The 16,056-nt window shown below is 53.9% G+C and overlaps 1 protein-coding gene across 4 annotated transcripts; it reads left to right on the top strand.

The window, feature by feature from the left end:
- The first annotated feature begins 1,929 nt into the window (after positions 1–1,929).
- On the top strand, positions 1,930–14,762 carry LOC118160202 (suppressor of cytokine signaling 1-like). 4 transcript variants are annotated; one of them, XM_035314741.1, is made up of 3 exons: positions 1,931–2,111; positions 9,639–9,763; positions 12,934–14,762. In XM_035314741.1, the coding sequence occupies exon 3, from the start codon at positions 13,000–13,002 to the stop codon at positions 13,672–13,674; it is 675 nt and encodes a 224-aa protein (XP_035170632.1). In that variant the 5' UTR covers positions 1,931–2,111; positions 9,639–9,763; positions 12,934–12,999; the 3' UTR covers positions 13,675–14,762. The 4 variants fall into 4 exon arrangements, with proteins under 4 accessions (XP_035170634.1, XP_035170632.1, XP_035170635.1 ...); XM_035314742.1 differs by lacking the exon at positions 1,931–2,111 and adding an exon at positions 2,245–2,398; XM_035314743.1 differs by lacking the exon at positions 9,639–9,763 and having other exon boundaries at positions 1,930–2,111.
- Positions 14,763–16,056: the final 1,294 nt, after the last annotated feature.

Below are 16,056 nucleotides of genomic sequence, written 5' to 3'. Positions count from 1 at the left end.
ATCCTTAGGCAGAGGAAAAAAATAAGGGGGTTGATAATACATGTAAAAGTAAGAAAAAATCCCATCCTCCCCTAGGGAGCTATTCTTCTCCTCACTGTCATCAGCGTCCAGGGCAGGGCTCAAAGTGGGATGCACACAGCGGGACCGTTTGCTTGCCTGTGTCCTCCCTGCCACTGCACAGAGCCTTTCAGATGGGTGTCTGTGCGCTACGAGCAGTTGGGTAAATGGCACCAATCCAGCAGTGAGAGAGGGGGAGTCTTGGTTCTAGGGAATTTGCTTTTTTTTTTTTTTTTTTTTTTTCCTTAAGAAAACTCAGCTAAAGGCAGGCTCTGTTTGTCAGCTTAATCACATCCAGGCTAGCAGGAGAGAAAAGCAGCACTAGTGAAGCCTGAGCGTGCTTTGTTTGCCGTCTCCTTTGTGTCGGAAGACACAACGCTATTCAGCATCCTTGTGTTTTCCACATATCATGAAGCCACTTGAGAGGCACCTCAATCCTGGTCCTCGTGAGTCAAGTCTGAGCTTTGGAAAACTGCGGTCAATGGTGCCACCGTGCCACGTCTCACGCCTTTTATTGCCAAAGAGGATCGCCACAACACGCCTCAGCCACAACTGCTGCGAGGTCACGGTTTCAAGTGGATGAGGGAGGGAAGAGCGAGACCCACAGCCAGGCTCAGAGCAGCTAGGCAGTTGTTACTTTTCTGAAGGAAAGGCAGAAAGGGAGAATAAAAGGGAGAATTAGACTGGTCCAACTCATGTTAAGGCAAGGTGGCTGGTAGAGTCTATGAAGTCACCCAATAAATGCTATAAATACCCACAGAGGGAAACTGGCTCCCTACTAGGCAACTGTAAAGCAAACCACAGGATATTTTTGAAGCTGCCATCCAAAAATACAAAGAAAAGTGTGACAAGCTTCCTCATAAACCAAAAATGGAACAGAAGAGCACTTCGTCCCTGCCGTGATTTAGCGCTCCAGTGGCAGATCCTCCCACTGAAGCCTCCCTAAAAAAGAATTACCACTTTGCCCAGACTCTCAGGGAAGCTCAGAAATTCTTCTGTGGTCAGCAGCATCTTCATGCTTGGTTGAAAGGAAAAACAAGGAGTGATGTCTCAATACTTGGTGGAACTTCTGGCAAGACTGCAGGTTGGATTCAGTGTGTCTCTGACTGTTTCGTGCTCCCCAGCAATGCAAAGCAGCTGTAAAACTCATGTAGTCAGCTGCTTAACCCAGAGTTACAGCTGCTTTGCATCACTAGACTGGTGCAAAGCAGCCAGAGCATGTCCGTGTTGTGCATTTATGTGTGGCTTTCTCAACAGGGCAATCCACCTAGCATGCACGCACCAGGGGACACATGCAGTGGTCTCGGGGGGATCTGGTGGAGGTGAATTAGAGCTCCGATGGTGCAATCAAGCCATTGCCTAATTGCAGGCTAGGCCTTTAACAATGGTGTGTTTCGTACAGAACTGCAAAAAAATTCTCCCCCCCCCCCCCCCCGCCCCCCCATTCTTTTCGAGCAGCGATACGCTTACGGCACGCCGGCAGCTATTTATATCCCACCTCTGAAAACTTTTGTGTGTTCCCTCGTTTTTTCCACGGTTTTCCTTCGACTCCCCGGGGCGTGCATTTCTGCCCAGCCCGAGCTGCCCCCTGCCCTCGGAGGGCTCCAGCGCTGCCGGCCCAGCGCGGGGCTCAGCCGGGCAGGGCCACCCCGACCTCCCCGGGGGAAAGAGCCCGCGCCCGGTGCGCGGTCCCCGAGGGATGCTGCGGAGCCGAGGCTGCAGCAGAGGGGCTTTCGGGGTTTTTTCTTGTCGTTGCTTTTTCCTTCCCCTTCTTTCTCCCAACCTGGCCAACTTTTTTTTTTAACTTTTTTTTTTCTTCTGTACTTTTTTTTTTTTTTTTTTTTTTTTTTTCCCCTCGCAAAAGCCACGCCGTGGAAAGACGGGGTGGCGGTGGTGGAGGAGGGAGAAACCCCTCCCCTTCCCCTCCCCCGTGGCTCCTTCCTCGGAAAAGCAGCACTTGGGGGGTTTCCTCCCCTTCCCCTCCGCGCCGCTCCCCGCGGCCGAGGAGGGCCCGGCGGGCTCCCGCCGGCCCGGGCCAGCCCCGGTAAGCCCCGGTAAGGCGGGCACCGGCCCCTCGCCGATCTCGGGGGCCGGGGAGTGCGAGGGGGGGACGGGGGGAGGGATGCGCGGCGCGGCGGCGGAGAGCGAGGCCGCCTCGGTTTCGCTTCGGGGCGGGAGAGCGGGGGCAGGGGCCGGGCCGGGCCGGGCAGCGCCGCTGTCGCCCCGGCACTGAGCGCTCGCTCGCACCCGCGGCCCCTTGGGCCGCCCCGCCCGGAGCCCAGGAGGTGCCGAGAGCGAGCTGGGCTCTGCTACCTCAAAGCCGGCTCGCTGGGGAGCGCGTGTGAGTGTTTGGGGGGGGATTTCATTCTGTATTTGATTTTTGTTACGCCTCGGGAGGGCAGGAGCCGGGGGCTTGGCTGCGGGAGAAGGGGGCCGAGCTGGGCTGGGGCTGCCCCGCTGCGGGTGTGTGGTGCCGGCAGCAGCCCCGCGGGGAGCCATGTGCCTCGGCTCGGCTCGAGCCTGCCGCCCCTGTCGTCTCTCTTGCCGGGCTGGCGGGGAGCTGGGTCTCTTGTGCCGCCTCTCCTCCTCCGTGCAGCACCGGAGGAGTGGTTGATCTTCGCTGGGAAAGCGAGCTCTTCGTTTTATTTATTTATTTTCCTCCTCGATTTAATTTTAATTGAGTTTAGTGTAAGCGTGTGTTCAGCAGAAGCATGGAAACGAGATCTGAATGAGCCCAGGAGGTAACAGAAAGACGAATTTAACATCCTTGAGTTCCTGCCCCCCCAGACGGTCAAGAGAAGGACGGGGATGTGGCTTGACCGTTGTTTTGGAAAGTTTGGGGTAAAGAGGAAAGTTTAGGGTAGCGAACTGCTATTTAGGAGTACGTGGTCCAGACAGCAGAGTTTGCTCTTTGTAGCACTCGGAGAGTGAAAATTGCGGTCACATGTTGGCCATGCTTAGTTCTGTTAAATGGGGTGGGATCAGAAATAACTGCAGTTTCCCAACGTATCGTCCTCTAATGGCTGGGCCCTCCGGAGGCTCTGTCTTCCTTCTCCAAACAATCGGGGCTGCAGTTCAGATGCTGCGGACGTCAAATAGCCCATTCAGTCGCGGTGGGGTTATAGTCATGTGCTTAAAATTATGCACATGCACAGAAGTTTGTGGGACTGAGGCTCTATTATCACATAATGTTGGTCTTGGTTGAATCAAGTTACGACGAGATGTGACCGGTTGCTGCAGATGAAGCCAAGCTTTGTTTCTGTGTTCGTGAGGGATTCTGCTGGGTCTGTGACTTACAGCTCGGCTGCTGAAGGATGGGGTCTTGTCCCCTCCAGAAAGGAAGGCTCTTGGGCACAAATCCGTGGGATTACTCGGATGCCAGCCTCCCACACTGGTTCCCATCTTCTCCCCAGCCAGACTTGGAGCTGGGCCGTTGTTATTTCTGTGCTGCTTGTTGTCTGTTGCACACCCTGGCTCGCTCACTGCTGGGTGGTGGTTGTGGTGAGAGGCAGCACGAGGCTCTCCTTCCAGGTTGCACTGTCAGCCACAGGTAAAATCTGTTGGGGACCCAAAAAGCAGGTGTAGAGGAGCTACAGGGCAAGTCTGGGCTGGTGCAAAGCCTCCCGGGTTTGTGTCCCTGCCCCTTATCGGAGAGGGCTGAGTTTGGTTTCCAGATGACAGCTTCAGACATCCGCTAGTGCCTCCGTCCCTAATCCAGCTGGAATGTCTCTGAAGTTGGTGGCCAGTTTGCGCAAGGGCAGAGCTGGAGCCGTGTGGTGCCAATTCCTCGCTGCTGTCACCAATGCTGTGGTTGCACTGCTGAGAAAAAAAGGGGGAGAATGTGCCTTTCGAGCTGGGTTTCTTCCCTGGCTTCTCTTTCTTTCTGTCCCTGCTGGGATTTCATTCTTCCCCTCTCCCTGGCCCTGCCACGTACAGGTTTTGCTCTCCTGGCTTCTCCTACCCTGTTCCTACCTTCCTTCGGGCGGCGAGAAATAGCTAGTGCTGGTGCTCAAACAGGACGTCGTTTGGGTCAGGCTGACACTGTGGCCACGTTAATAAAAGCTCTGGGGAGGTTGTGTGTTCCCAAGCCATTATCTGGTTGTGCCCGTGAGCTGGGAGAGGTGCATCTTCTTAAATAGATGTGTGGGTGCTGCGAGAGCTGAGGCTGCCATCCTGGGATGGTGTCTTTCTGTAGAGCAAGATATTACGTGCGTATGCTGTTAGGAGGCATCATATATTTGTTTAAAAGGAGGCAGCTGAACGTTAGGCTAATAACACCCCTGATTACGTGTAACTAGAGGCAGAAGCTGAAGACGGTCACGGTGTCAACTTACCCCTTTCTTTCCTGCCGGTGTACTTCACTACTGCTCGGCCTTCTGTTTTGCATCTGTGCATATCCTACAGCCTGCTGCCTCATCGAGGTATTCATGAGCTGAGCGTTTTGCTGAAACTGGTCTCACACCCTTAAAAAAAAAAAAAAAAAAGTTGAGCGGTGTGTGGTGCAACAGGATTTGGTGGCTTGGTGCTAGTGAGTGGTCAAAATGACTCGAGTAAAATTAATTTCCCCCCTGACCAAGTGCAAGATTTCAAGGTAAGATTTAGAAGTGAGAGGTGTAGAAAGTCTTTTTATTATTATTATTATTATTATTTTAACCTCTGGGAATCTGTGTGCAGTACTTATTTAATAGTATATCGATAGCAACTCAGTTTTAGTACAAGTGCTAAATGCTGGTCTCTGTGTTGTCTTTGGAGCCTTTCGAGCTGCCCCCTTAGTTTCGTCCTCTTCAGTGGAGAAATGAAAAGGCCTGTGTGCACTTCACAGGAAATGAATGTCTGATACAAGCTTGCAGACTGCACATTTCCAAGAACTGCTCTCAAGGTATTTTGATAATGCACATTCTCTCTGCCTTCTCCCTTCCTGCTCCCCGTGCACTTTCTGTGCTGCTGCTTGTTCGCAAACACGTGTGAAGTACGAGGGAGACGACCGGGCCCTGCTGATCCAAAGCTTGCACGCACGCTGCTCGAGCTTTACATTGGCTCCCTCGGAGCAGTCGCTGGCAAAGTTGTGCTAAGCTGGCAGCCTTCAGCTGCCTTTGTCTGAGCAGAGAGGTTTTGTCTCCCCCATCCCCACCCCCTGCAAACACTGAAGAAAAACTTTGACTTCAGATGCTGACTTGGGTTACAGTCTCTGTGATTCTGCAGTTCACAAACTGCAGCAGCCCCACGGTTGAGTCCTTGCAGGGACTTTATAAACCCTTGCTTACTTCTTCAGTTTTGCATGACTAAGGGAGGTTTGTGCCTTTTGCTGGGCTCCCCTGGTTTTTATGTCAAGTCTGATCAGTTAAGGGGTGGCTTAAAAAGGTGATGCTGAAAAAAATAAAGCCCTTTGCTGCTGGATTCCTCTGCTGAAGCCTGGAGTGGTGGGTGCTTTATGGAGGCAAGGCAGAGAAGTTTGAGAAAGAAGAGAAATGAGAGTCCTCAGATCAGCTCTCTCACTTTCCCCAGCAGCATTTTAATGTGTGTGTGATTGGAGTTTTTCCCTTTTATGAGTTTTAAAATTACTTACTTTTCAATCTCGGTTACCTTTGAACTTCCTCTCTTTTAATTTTATGAAAGAGCACAAAAAGAGCGGCCTGACTGTATGGTGTGTTCCTTTTGCACCCCCTGTACCTATCCGCTCTCTAAACTCAGCATCACGTTTCTCCAGTCTCCGTCTAAAAACTTGCACGTGACTTCTCGTCACCCATCCTTAGGCCCATTCCCTTTGTTTCAGCTCTACCTGTTTTTATTTAAGGTGACTGGAGCTGAACGTGTTGTCTCAGGTGGTGGCATTGCTGCCACGTTGCCACCCGTCTGTTTTGCAGCCTCACGCTTGTGTTGGCTTCTTGTTTGTTAATTTCTGCTTCTGCATGCTGAGCTGGAGCTTCCCTCAGTGAGTGCTAGGTGCTGTTTCTCAGCTCGTTCGTGAGCTGCCCCAGTTAAAGTACTGCTCCTGGAAATACAGACCCAGTTTCTTTCCTTGCAAGTCCTGGGGATGCTCGAGCTCCTTCCAAAGCCCTGTGTACAGTCCACTGCATCCCGCTGACTTTCTGCCCTTTAATTTCAGCGTTCCCCATCTCTTCTGATAATTGCCCTCCACCCCTTCAGGTTAAATATCATTCAATACTGAGGAATCTCCTCAGCAAAGTATGCAAGGAAAAAAAAAAAAAAAAGATTTCTGCTTGCTTGCTTAGCTCCTCTGCAGTGTCCTCATCCCCACGTGCTGGTATCCCAGTGAGACGAGTGATTCCCCCGGAGGCTTTCAGGTTTTGATCAACTGAAAATGCCATTTGTTTTCTGGGTTTTCCTTTTGTTTTTCTTGGCTACCTGCTGTCCCGCTTTCATGACAACCATCCTAATGTAAATTTGCTCCCTGCCATCAGTACTTTATATTCCTTTACATCGGCTTTGCTTGTCGCCTTCTGAAGGACTGTGGAGGTTGCAGGGAGGTTTGGGCAGGCACTGGGGCTTTGCTGGGTTTTTGGATGTTGTCTGACCCACAGCAACGGCCCTTGTGAGGCTTGTACCTCCCCGAGCTGTCCTCACAGCCAGGCAGCCCCTGTTGCCCCTGCAGGTCAGCACGCTCTGACACTTTAAGCTTTCCTAAATAACCTCTAATGACTGAAGTATTTTTCCTTTTTCCACTTTTGACTCTCAGGACTGGTTTCTTTGTGTATTGGAAATTCCCCATTATACAACTTGGTGTTGTGGTGCGTTTGTGCTTCGTGACCCTCGCTCCTTCTTCTGAAAGCACAGCCATTGATTCGTGGTCTGTCACATCAGCTAGAGCCAGGAGGTTTTAAGAGCAAAGGGAGCATTCCTCCCTTGTACCCGTGTGCCCTGGCGTGTACGCGTTAAGCACCTACGACTTTTCTCTCAAATCCATGATATTCAGCCCGTTTTCCTTGCAGACACTGCTCATTTCCTGGGGTTAGCCTCTTCCATGAATGCCTTTCCTGCGAAATGCCGTGGTTTTGATGAGGGGCTGCGGTCGTTGTGGGAACCACCGGCAGCTGTTGTGTCTCGGGATGTACGTGTTCAGGCAGGGCACTGGAACAACCAAAACCAGTCCATTCAGCCGAGGAAGGTTGGAGTGGGGGACGTGCACCCACACTGCTGACCCAGGGTTGGAGAGAGGAGCCGCCACTGGCAGATGCTGGACTCCTGGCCCCCTTCCCAGCCCCTCTTTCCCTGTCCCTGTCACCCTTGGTGCTCTGCCAGAGCCCCCGTGCCTCCCGCTGTCCCTGCTCCCCCTCCTCACCTCTCCTCTCCCTGGCTGCTCCCCATCTCCTCGTTTAGGCACCCAGGCACCAAACAACACCGCCGGGCTGACCAGAGGTGAGCAGCGACGGCTCCCTGTCCTTCAGCCTCGGCAGGAGAGCCCGAGCAGCAGCGCTGAAGCCTAGCAGTAACCCGTAACGATTTCCTGTTTCTAACAATTTATATTTTTAAACTCTCTTTTCCCCAGTTTCAGGGGGGAAAACGCCTCAGGCTGCCGGACCTGAAGTCGGTAGTCCCGTGTAAGGCGGCTGGTAGGCCTGGCTGTGTTACCTGCTACGCAGCAGCTGCGGCAGCCTTACAGCTCAGGGGAGCGGTGCTGTCACCCCGAAAGGGCAGGATTACAGCTTCACGCGGGGCTAGGCCTGCGTGGAAAGGGCTGTTTGATTTGGAAGCAGTTGTTCTGGATTTGCAGAGTGGTTCAAAGGTGTGAGGAAAGGACTGGGAAGCAGGTTTTCTCTTCCAGCTCTTTTGGTCAGGCTAGCAAAAGCAATAAGCTTTCCCTATAAACTGCCGCCTTCTGTTTTTTTATTGAAGCATGTTATGTGGAAACCAAACGTGCTCGCAGACTTCCTTGCCTTGAAGAACACTCGGAGCACATCAAACTATCCTGTGGGTTTTCTTCTGGGTAAAAAAAAAAAACTTGTCGCCTGTATCAGCAGATCGTCACGTTAAAGCAGAAAGCACGTCACAGAAAAGTACAATAAGAAACGCAGAAACTAAACGTGAGAGCCAAGAGAAGGTGGAATTACTTGTGGGTTCAGAAGGGTGCCCTCCAACACCCGAATTAAGAAGAGGGTTTGATAAGGACGGTCCTTTCGCAAGAGCTCTAGAAGCCGGTTCCCAAAACCCGTGTGCAGAGCTCTCCTCTGCACCTCTTCTGCGTGGAAACAGGAAATGTCACAGCGTGTGTGCCGCTGCCTCGGACAGGACAGCAAGCTGACAGACTGTTTTTTTTATATTGCATCCTTGTTGAACGCTGGTCATGTAGGGAAACATGGCTTTGGTCTGGTACGTGTACGCGTGTGTCACGTTTGTTTTTTCCACATATTCCCTCACGTCAGACGTAGTATCAGCCTCACACCAAGCTCTATTTATAGCCGTGGCATAAAAGACTGCGGGAACTGCGGCGTCTCCTCAGCCCGCTTTGTGCTGGAGGAGCTGCCTGCGATCGACGCCGGCCCTATTCATGGGGCTGTGCCATGTTCCCTGCTGAAACACGGTCCTCCGTGCTGGCCCTCCGTGCTCGCAGGCATGTGCTTGTCCCCGTGCCTCTCCTGCCTGCCACTTCCCCTCCGTCGATGGATGGGATGGGGGCCTGCAAGCAGGAGGTGTCTGCTCGGGCTCTGCTGCCTGAAGCGGGGATACTTCTGCGAGGACCTGCAGGGTGTCCCTGTGAAAGCTTTTCTGAATTGCCCCAGCTGCTCGTGAGCTGCAGGATTGATAACGGGGAGGTGCAGAAGCCAGACAGAGAGGGTAATGTAGTCACGGGGCTGAGCTGTGGTTCTGCTAGCTGCGAGCCAGCGTGGCTCGTGGGGTGTGTGCCCAGCCTGGGCTTGGCTGGGGCGATGCAGAGAAGTGATGTTAACTAATGGAGCCTAGGTAAAAGTGGAGCCTTGAAGGGACTGCCTCCGAAAGGCATGCAGAAGGCTGGGTTTGTTTTTTCCACTTGCTGACAGATCCACTGCCAGGCAGGTGGTTGCACAAGTGGTGCGCTGCTGCTCCACCAGGTCAGCAGGTTTGGGTTTCCGTCCGTGAGGTGAGAAGAAAAAGCCTGGATTGTTGGGGAAGCTGAGCAGAAGAGCAGGAGCCAGATTGGGCTGGGTGCTGTTCAGATAGCTCCCCAGTGAATGGCCACATGCATGCTTTCAGATAAGACAGTCTAAATGCTGTGCCGTGTCCTGAGTGCAAGCTTGAGTTTGCTGTTCCAAATCCTAAAGCGTATTCCTGTTGCCACCATCTCTTAACCTTTGGTTTTTATGGTTCCTGCTTCCTGCCGATGATGGCAACGTTAAGGTCTCTGCATTTGTCCTTAGGGCATCTGTGAGCTGTGTGGAAGCTATTCAGGTCACGGCGCTGGAAGCAGTAATAACAACAGCAGTGATCATTGCTATCCGAAGTGCTGTGTGCAGGCTGCCACAGCCTCACAGGTCGAGGAGGTTGAGGCAGACCAACCGCCTCCAGATCTGTCGTGTTTCAGATCCACATTACGGCCAGCTAACGGGCTCAGTCACCATGTGATGGGCATCTCTTTCTTCCCGAAGGACGGATCTGCTCTGGAGGAGAGCTGTGCAAAAGCTGCCAAGTGCTGCATCGGAGCTCCCAGCTTTGGACCGCTTCCAGGCCTGACATCCAGCAGCTCACCCCTATGGATGGCAAACTGAGAGAGGTAAGCCCTTCCGAGCGTCCTGAAGGCACAGCGCGAGCACGGATCCTAACCGCCTGCGTGAAGCCGCCGCTGAGCGTGCCAGACGCACCCAGCCCCAGGGTGCGGGGTGGTTTGGCTGACAGCAGCGGCTGCGCGCGGCTGGCTGCCTCGCAGGGCTCTCCCTGCACGAAACCCGCTGCCTCGCCTGGGTAGGGAGCCTGGAGGAGAGCACGGTGCTCCGTGTCAAGAGCACTCGTTTTGAAAAGCTCTTGAGCTTGCATTAAAGCAGAAGGTCTGGGGAAACTTATCCGGCCTTTCAGTCAGCGGGACACCGCCTTTTTGGGGATGTTGTTTTGGCTGTAAGTGCTGTTCTTGCTGTAGGGAGGCTGCAATGTTTGGGTGTTGGGTTTTTTGGGGGGCTTTTTAGCAGCGGGGGGTGGGAAAGCAAATCTGGGCTTGGCAAATCAGAAGCAGAACTAATTATGCAGATGTATTTCATTATGCCCCAGGGTTGGCTTATTTCTAGTCCAAAGAGTCCACCTAGCCTCCTTCACCTGGGAGGCCACATGCACACAGTGCAGGTTAACCCATTAAAAGTGAACCTTCAAGCTGACACCATGAAGTACTTCTAGAGGGCTAAGTGATGCTGCGCTGCCGGCCACCCAGTCATCTGTTGGAAATGGGTCACTGAAGCTAAACAAATTCACGCTGAGGACCTGACCCACATGTAGATTTCAAACCAAGTGAGCAAGCTGTGAGGGTGCTATTTTTGCATTTACTTTGAATTCGAAACGATGACACAGTCTCAGTTCTTAGTCAGCCAGACTTCTAGTAGCAGTGGATTTTTCTTAAAGGACTTGGGAGAGTGACTCAAGGTTGAAAACTGGGACAAACAGTTGCTGTTTTTTTCTGTTTTGTCAAACAGCATCTGCAGCCTTAAACAAATTATCTATTTATTTGTTGTTTTTAAAGCTAGCCTGGAAATGAAAGACAGCTGCTTGCTTCTGTTTTCCTGTTTGGATTTGTTTTCCAACCTAGGCCCATGAGATTGGTAAAACTTCGGTTTGGACCCAGGAGAGCTCGCGGTTCAGGAGGAGCGGCTGCTGGTGGGAGCGAGTCTCCTTGGTCCCATCGCAGCTGTAGCTGGAGCCCTGAAGGCCCTTAGCGGGAGTATGACCTCTTTTCCCCTGTAACAACTGATGTCGAAGGGCTCTATAGCTCCTTACCCAGTGGAGAGGAAAAGGAAAGGGACCGAGCTGCTGCAGCTCCTTGTGGTGTTGGTGATAGATTGCCGTGATCGCTGCACGTGTCGCCTGTGTTTACTTGTGTTCAGCTCACTAAATCAGCTTCCCCCAAGATTTATTCTGACTTGCTGAACCATCTGAGCAGCTTTCAGCCGCTGCCTTTTTCTTTTTCTTTTTAATGGAAAAGAAAAAACCCAGCTTGATTAACTCCTTCCTACCCCTCCCACCTTTCTCAGAGTGGAATTTCCCTCCCACGGCGACACGTAGCTAAAGGGCAGGATCGGCAGCGTTCAGAGCAGTGCCAAGGGATGTCATGGCCTGCACGGCACAGGACCAGAAACTGAGTGCATTTTACCACTGGAGAGGCTTCCCGGTGTTTATGGCTCCCTGTCCTGACAGTGACATTACTGATACCACTGCTGAGTATTGCAAGAGACATGAGGAGGGAAGAGCTGACTGCAGGCAAGGCGCTGCTGGGCAGGTGCCTCCTTTCCAAAAGTACTGTGCCAGAACAGTGCGAGGGGAAGGCAGCCCGTCCTGCTGGCACGAGGCTTTTACAGAGCGGCTGAATGGTGTGAGATAAGGGGAACTGAGCCTAGCCCAGAGCTTTCCCTCATGCTCTTTCCCTCTGTGTGCCCGCCACAAGCCGTGGTGCTCCCCTGGGTCTGCAGTGGGGGGCTCGGGAGATGGGGCCGCTCAGCTCCTGGCCCGCAGGCTGCGTGTCGGCGTCGGTCCTGCTCCCGGCACGGCGGCAGCGCTGTCAGCGAGTGTGACTGGGTTAATGGAGTGTGTCAGGGGGCTGAGGGCAGGGCTTGGCGGTGAGCTACTGACTTGTCAGGCCTGGGGAAGTGGTATGAAACAGCTCAGCTTCTCACACAGAATGAGCCTCTGGCTCGGGGCTGTGGTTTTTATGTTTATGCACATATATATATATATATATGCACACACACACACACGTATTTTTTTAATAATTGAAATGACTTGGATGGATGGCTGATGGCAACAGCGGGAGCAGGGATCGGCTTTTCTAAAGCCAGACAGCGTGGTGACAACACGAGGCGCAGACGGAGCAGGAGACGAGCAGGGTCGTGACAGCAAGGGAGGGAGGGCACTTGGCTGAAGGCTGCACCGGAGCAGAGGGTGGTGGCTGCGAGAGGGCAGCAGCGGCTGCGGGCGCTGGGAGATGTCCCTCCGGCACAAGCAGAAGTCACGGGCTGGAAGGCCCCGAGCAGAATCGTTCCTCAGAAATCAGTAGAGCCTGGTGTCAGTGTAAGTGGTCTCGCTCGTGGCAGCCCTGCGGCTGATGGTGAAGCATTTTGTGCGGGGCACTTGATCCGAGGGCGTTGCTTCCTCCTGGCCTGCTGGATGGGAGCATCCTGGGGCGAGGGAGAGGTTTCTGGGGTTTGGTGGGAAAGGCTCGTTCCCATCTGCTGCTGCTTCTGGGTCCTGAGGTCTGTCTGTCCTTCTGTCAGAGGAGGAGGTGGGCAGGCAGGAAAGACACCTTTCTACTTCTCCCTGAATGCCAAAGTGAAAGATACCCTCCTGCCTTGGGAATTTTTCCATTGTCATTTGGGGTCTCAATTCCTCTTGCCAGTCGCAAGGCCACTCTGAAAAGCCCCTAAACATCCAGCAGAGGGAAATCTCCGAGATCTGCTAGATTCGTTCGAGCCAGCCTGCTAAAGGATGTGCTGGGGAGCCCCTAGCTGTGAATCGTATAAACCCAGTGCTGTAAGGTGGGGCCTTGCTCTGGTTGGGGATCCTGCTGGAGCCCTTCCTGCCCTTATTTCCTTGGTTGTACCTCCAGCTGTGGGTTAGTGGCACCCCATGGCTCCCTGCAGCGCTCACTGGTGCTCTCGCTGCTGTCTTTCCTCCCTGTGAAGTCCCTGTCTCCACTTGCCCAGCGAGAATGGCGTAGAGGCTTCGCCTCACTCTGCTTCTCTCCCGCAGGCTGGACGCAAAGGAGGAAGGATGGTAAAGGCAGCGTCTTCCCAGGATCCATGGGCTCTTTGAGAGATGATCAGAGGGAGGCCAGATGATCTGCACAACACGCACGCCACTGTTTCTCGTCCGCAAAGGCAGCATCGGAGCGTCCTCCCCAGCCCCGCGCCGCCCGGCTTGCCTGATCGCTTCCGGATGTTTCGCAGCTGCGAGTGGGAGGTCCTGGAGCGGTCCCTCAACATCCTCCAGGCCAGCGACTTCTACTGGGGCCCCCTGTCCGTGGGGGAGGCCCACGCCAAGCTCCAGCGGGAGCCCGTTGGCACCTACTTGGTGCGGGACAGCTCGCAGGGCAACTGCTTGTTCAGCCTGAGCGTGCGGATGCCCACGGGGCCCGTCAGCCTCCGCATCTCGTTCCAGGAGGGCTATTTCCGCCTGAAGAACTGGTTTTCGGACTGCGTGGTCCGGCTGCTGGAGCTGGTGGTGGCGGGGACCCGCAACAACCCCTTGCACTTTGATGAGATGGGGGGAACCCCCCTGGTCTTCTCTGAGCCCTTGTGCCGGAGCCGCCGAGCGGTGCCCACGCTTCGAGAACTGTGCCGCCGGCGCCTGCCTGCTGCCGGTGGTGCTGCTGCCGCGGGGGATGCCACAGGGACGTGCCCGCAGGAGGTGGCGGCGTCACCCCCGGGCAGGAGGCGGGGGTCAGAGCCAAGTGTTGTCCCCAGCCCCTCCGCAGCTGGGGCTGGGAGATGATGGCGGGTGTGTGGGAGGCGAAGGGACGTGCCTGCCGCCTGGCCATGCCGGCGGGGCCGGGGTAGCTGCTCGGAGAGGCAGGGGAGGGCAGGTGCCCCAACCCACCGGCCGCGAGAGCTGTGTCCTCAGAGATGCACAGCATGTGTGGCCTTCCCTGCAATGGCCGGGGTAAAGCCAGACCGGGAGAGAAGCGGTTTCCACCCCCGGGTCCCGCTCTTTGCTCCAGTCGTGCCTTATAAGCTTGAGAGCGGGGCGAGCTGCCTGTCCCCCCAGGTCAGCCCCGCCGCCCCAAAGTGCCTGAGCTAGTCTGTGCTGTGCACGTGCCCTCCTGAAGCGATATGGCTGGGACCAGGCCCACAGCGCTGCAGCCTGGGCAGCAGTGGGCACGGCCCCCGTGCTGACCGGAGAGCCACGCGGCGGGAGCGCGCCCTGCTCCTCGCTGCACAGACAGACGTCAACACTTGCACTCGGGGAAAACTGCTGCAGCTAATTACAGTACGTGCAGCTTCACTGCCTTTTGCCTCGCTTTATTCAAACAGGTTTTTGGGAGTGCAGATGGGTTTATACTACGGGCATTGCATTCCAGCAGAGGCAGTCCCGGAGCCTGGTCTGCTCTGCGAGGGTGAGAACAGATCAATCCTGTGCCCTTCTTTACGCTCATCTGATAGTATGCTGCTGCCATCTATGGACTGTAAAAAGATCTTTTGGTTTTGTCTCAAAAAAAAAAAAAGGGCAAAAAAAATTTTTATACGACTTTTAAATGTTAATAAACATGTTTTGATACTTCTTTTTAAAAGCTAATGAATACATAACAGTATTTTCATTCCCTTGCAGCACTGGAGACATGGTTAGTTTAGTGCAGAGACAGACGGTAATCAAACGGAAACCGAACAAGTGAATTTCTTACAAAGACCAAAAGCAGTACATACGTGAATGGTCCCAGATGGGAACAATAAACTTAGCTCACCTCATAGTGCAATAAATAAAGTATCTTATAAACATAAGACACTTCCTAAACAGATAGAGGTAAGACTTTCAGAAGTGTTTTTAGTATTTAAAAATCGTACTGAGTGTTTGAAGGAAGCACAGCACAGCAGTGATGAACTGTAACTGGAGAGGGTGGCTACAACTGAGAGGGACAGAAAAGGGCTTAAATATGACTAAGAAAAAAATCAACATTGTGGTTCATTTTAGGGGTGCAGGTGGGTATGATGTCCTCAAAATAAGTGACTAAAACCAGCTCTGTGAAAGGAGGTCAGCATGTTTAGATACTATAAAATTTGACACCCGAGTCAGATCAGAGGGCATCCAGTAGTGTGTTGTGCATGCTGGCTGCTGAGCTCACGCTGGCTTTCCTCTTCAGACCCGTGCAGGGTGAAAAAGCCAAATGTGGAGAGCTGGGACTCTGAACTTGCTCTCTTAGGTTCGGATATCTTGTCTGAGGAACCACTGTGTGTGGCCTGGTACCATTGCTGGGTCTGTTAGAGAGCAGATCGGGCTGCAGTGCCCTGCTCCAGGGCAAGGGTGTCCTGTGCTTCTCCAGGCAGCAGCCCCCAGGGGCTGGGGTTTGACCCGCCTGGAGCCCTGCTCAGATACACCCCCTTGCCCAGGGTTCCCGCTGTGTGCGCCTCCCGGAGCAGCCCTGTCTGAGCACTGCAACCCAAGGACCAGGCAGCAGGCTGAATCTACAGGGTGCCTGGCAGCAAAGGCTGGTGGCATCCTGGGCTGTTCCAACAGGAGCATGGCCAGTAGGTGAGGGCAGTGATCATCTCCCCATACTGGCCTCTCTTCAGACACCAGTTAGAATACTGCATCCAGGTTTGGGGCTCTCTGATGCAACCAAAAAAATGGAGTGAGATCAGGGGTACAACCCGAAAATGCGCTGGGCATTGGAGCACTTGCCCTGTGAGGAGAGGCTGAGCAGGCTGGGCTTGTTGAACCTGGAGAGGAGATGCCTTCAGGATGACCTAACAGCAACCTGCCTGTGCCTACACGGAGGTCAGCAAGGAGCCAGGCTCACCACAGCGTGGTGGGAAATGGGGTGTGGTGGAAACAAGTCCAGGCTGGATAGGAGACCCCTTGGGAGGTCCAGCTGGGCGCAGGTTGCTCAGAGAGGTTGTGCAGTCTCCACGCTTTGAAGTTTTCAAGACCCAAGTGGGTGAAGCCTTGAGCAACTTGGTGTCACCTCAGAGCTGGCCATGTCATGGACAGAGACTTTCTGGGGTCCTTTTGGGGGCCACACATACGCTCTTGGTGCTGCTCCCTGCCATGGGTTTGGCTGGGTCCTGGGCACCATCCTGTTGCTCAACCCAAGGTGCCAGTACGGATGAGCACATCTGTAGCTCCTGTGCCCACCCTGTGGCATCTCAGGTGGCTTTGGGC

This window comes from Oxyura jamaicensis, chromosome 1 (genome assembly GCF_011077185.1).
Source record: "Oxyura jamaicensis isolate SHBP4307 breed ruddy duck chromosome 1, BPBGC_Ojam_1.0, whole genome shotgun sequence".
Classification (NCBI taxonomy): Eukaryota; Metazoa; Chordata; class Aves; order Anseriformes; family Anatidae; genus Oxyura; species Oxyura jamaicensis.
This window is presented reverse-complemented; position numbering and strand designations above follow the sequence as displayed.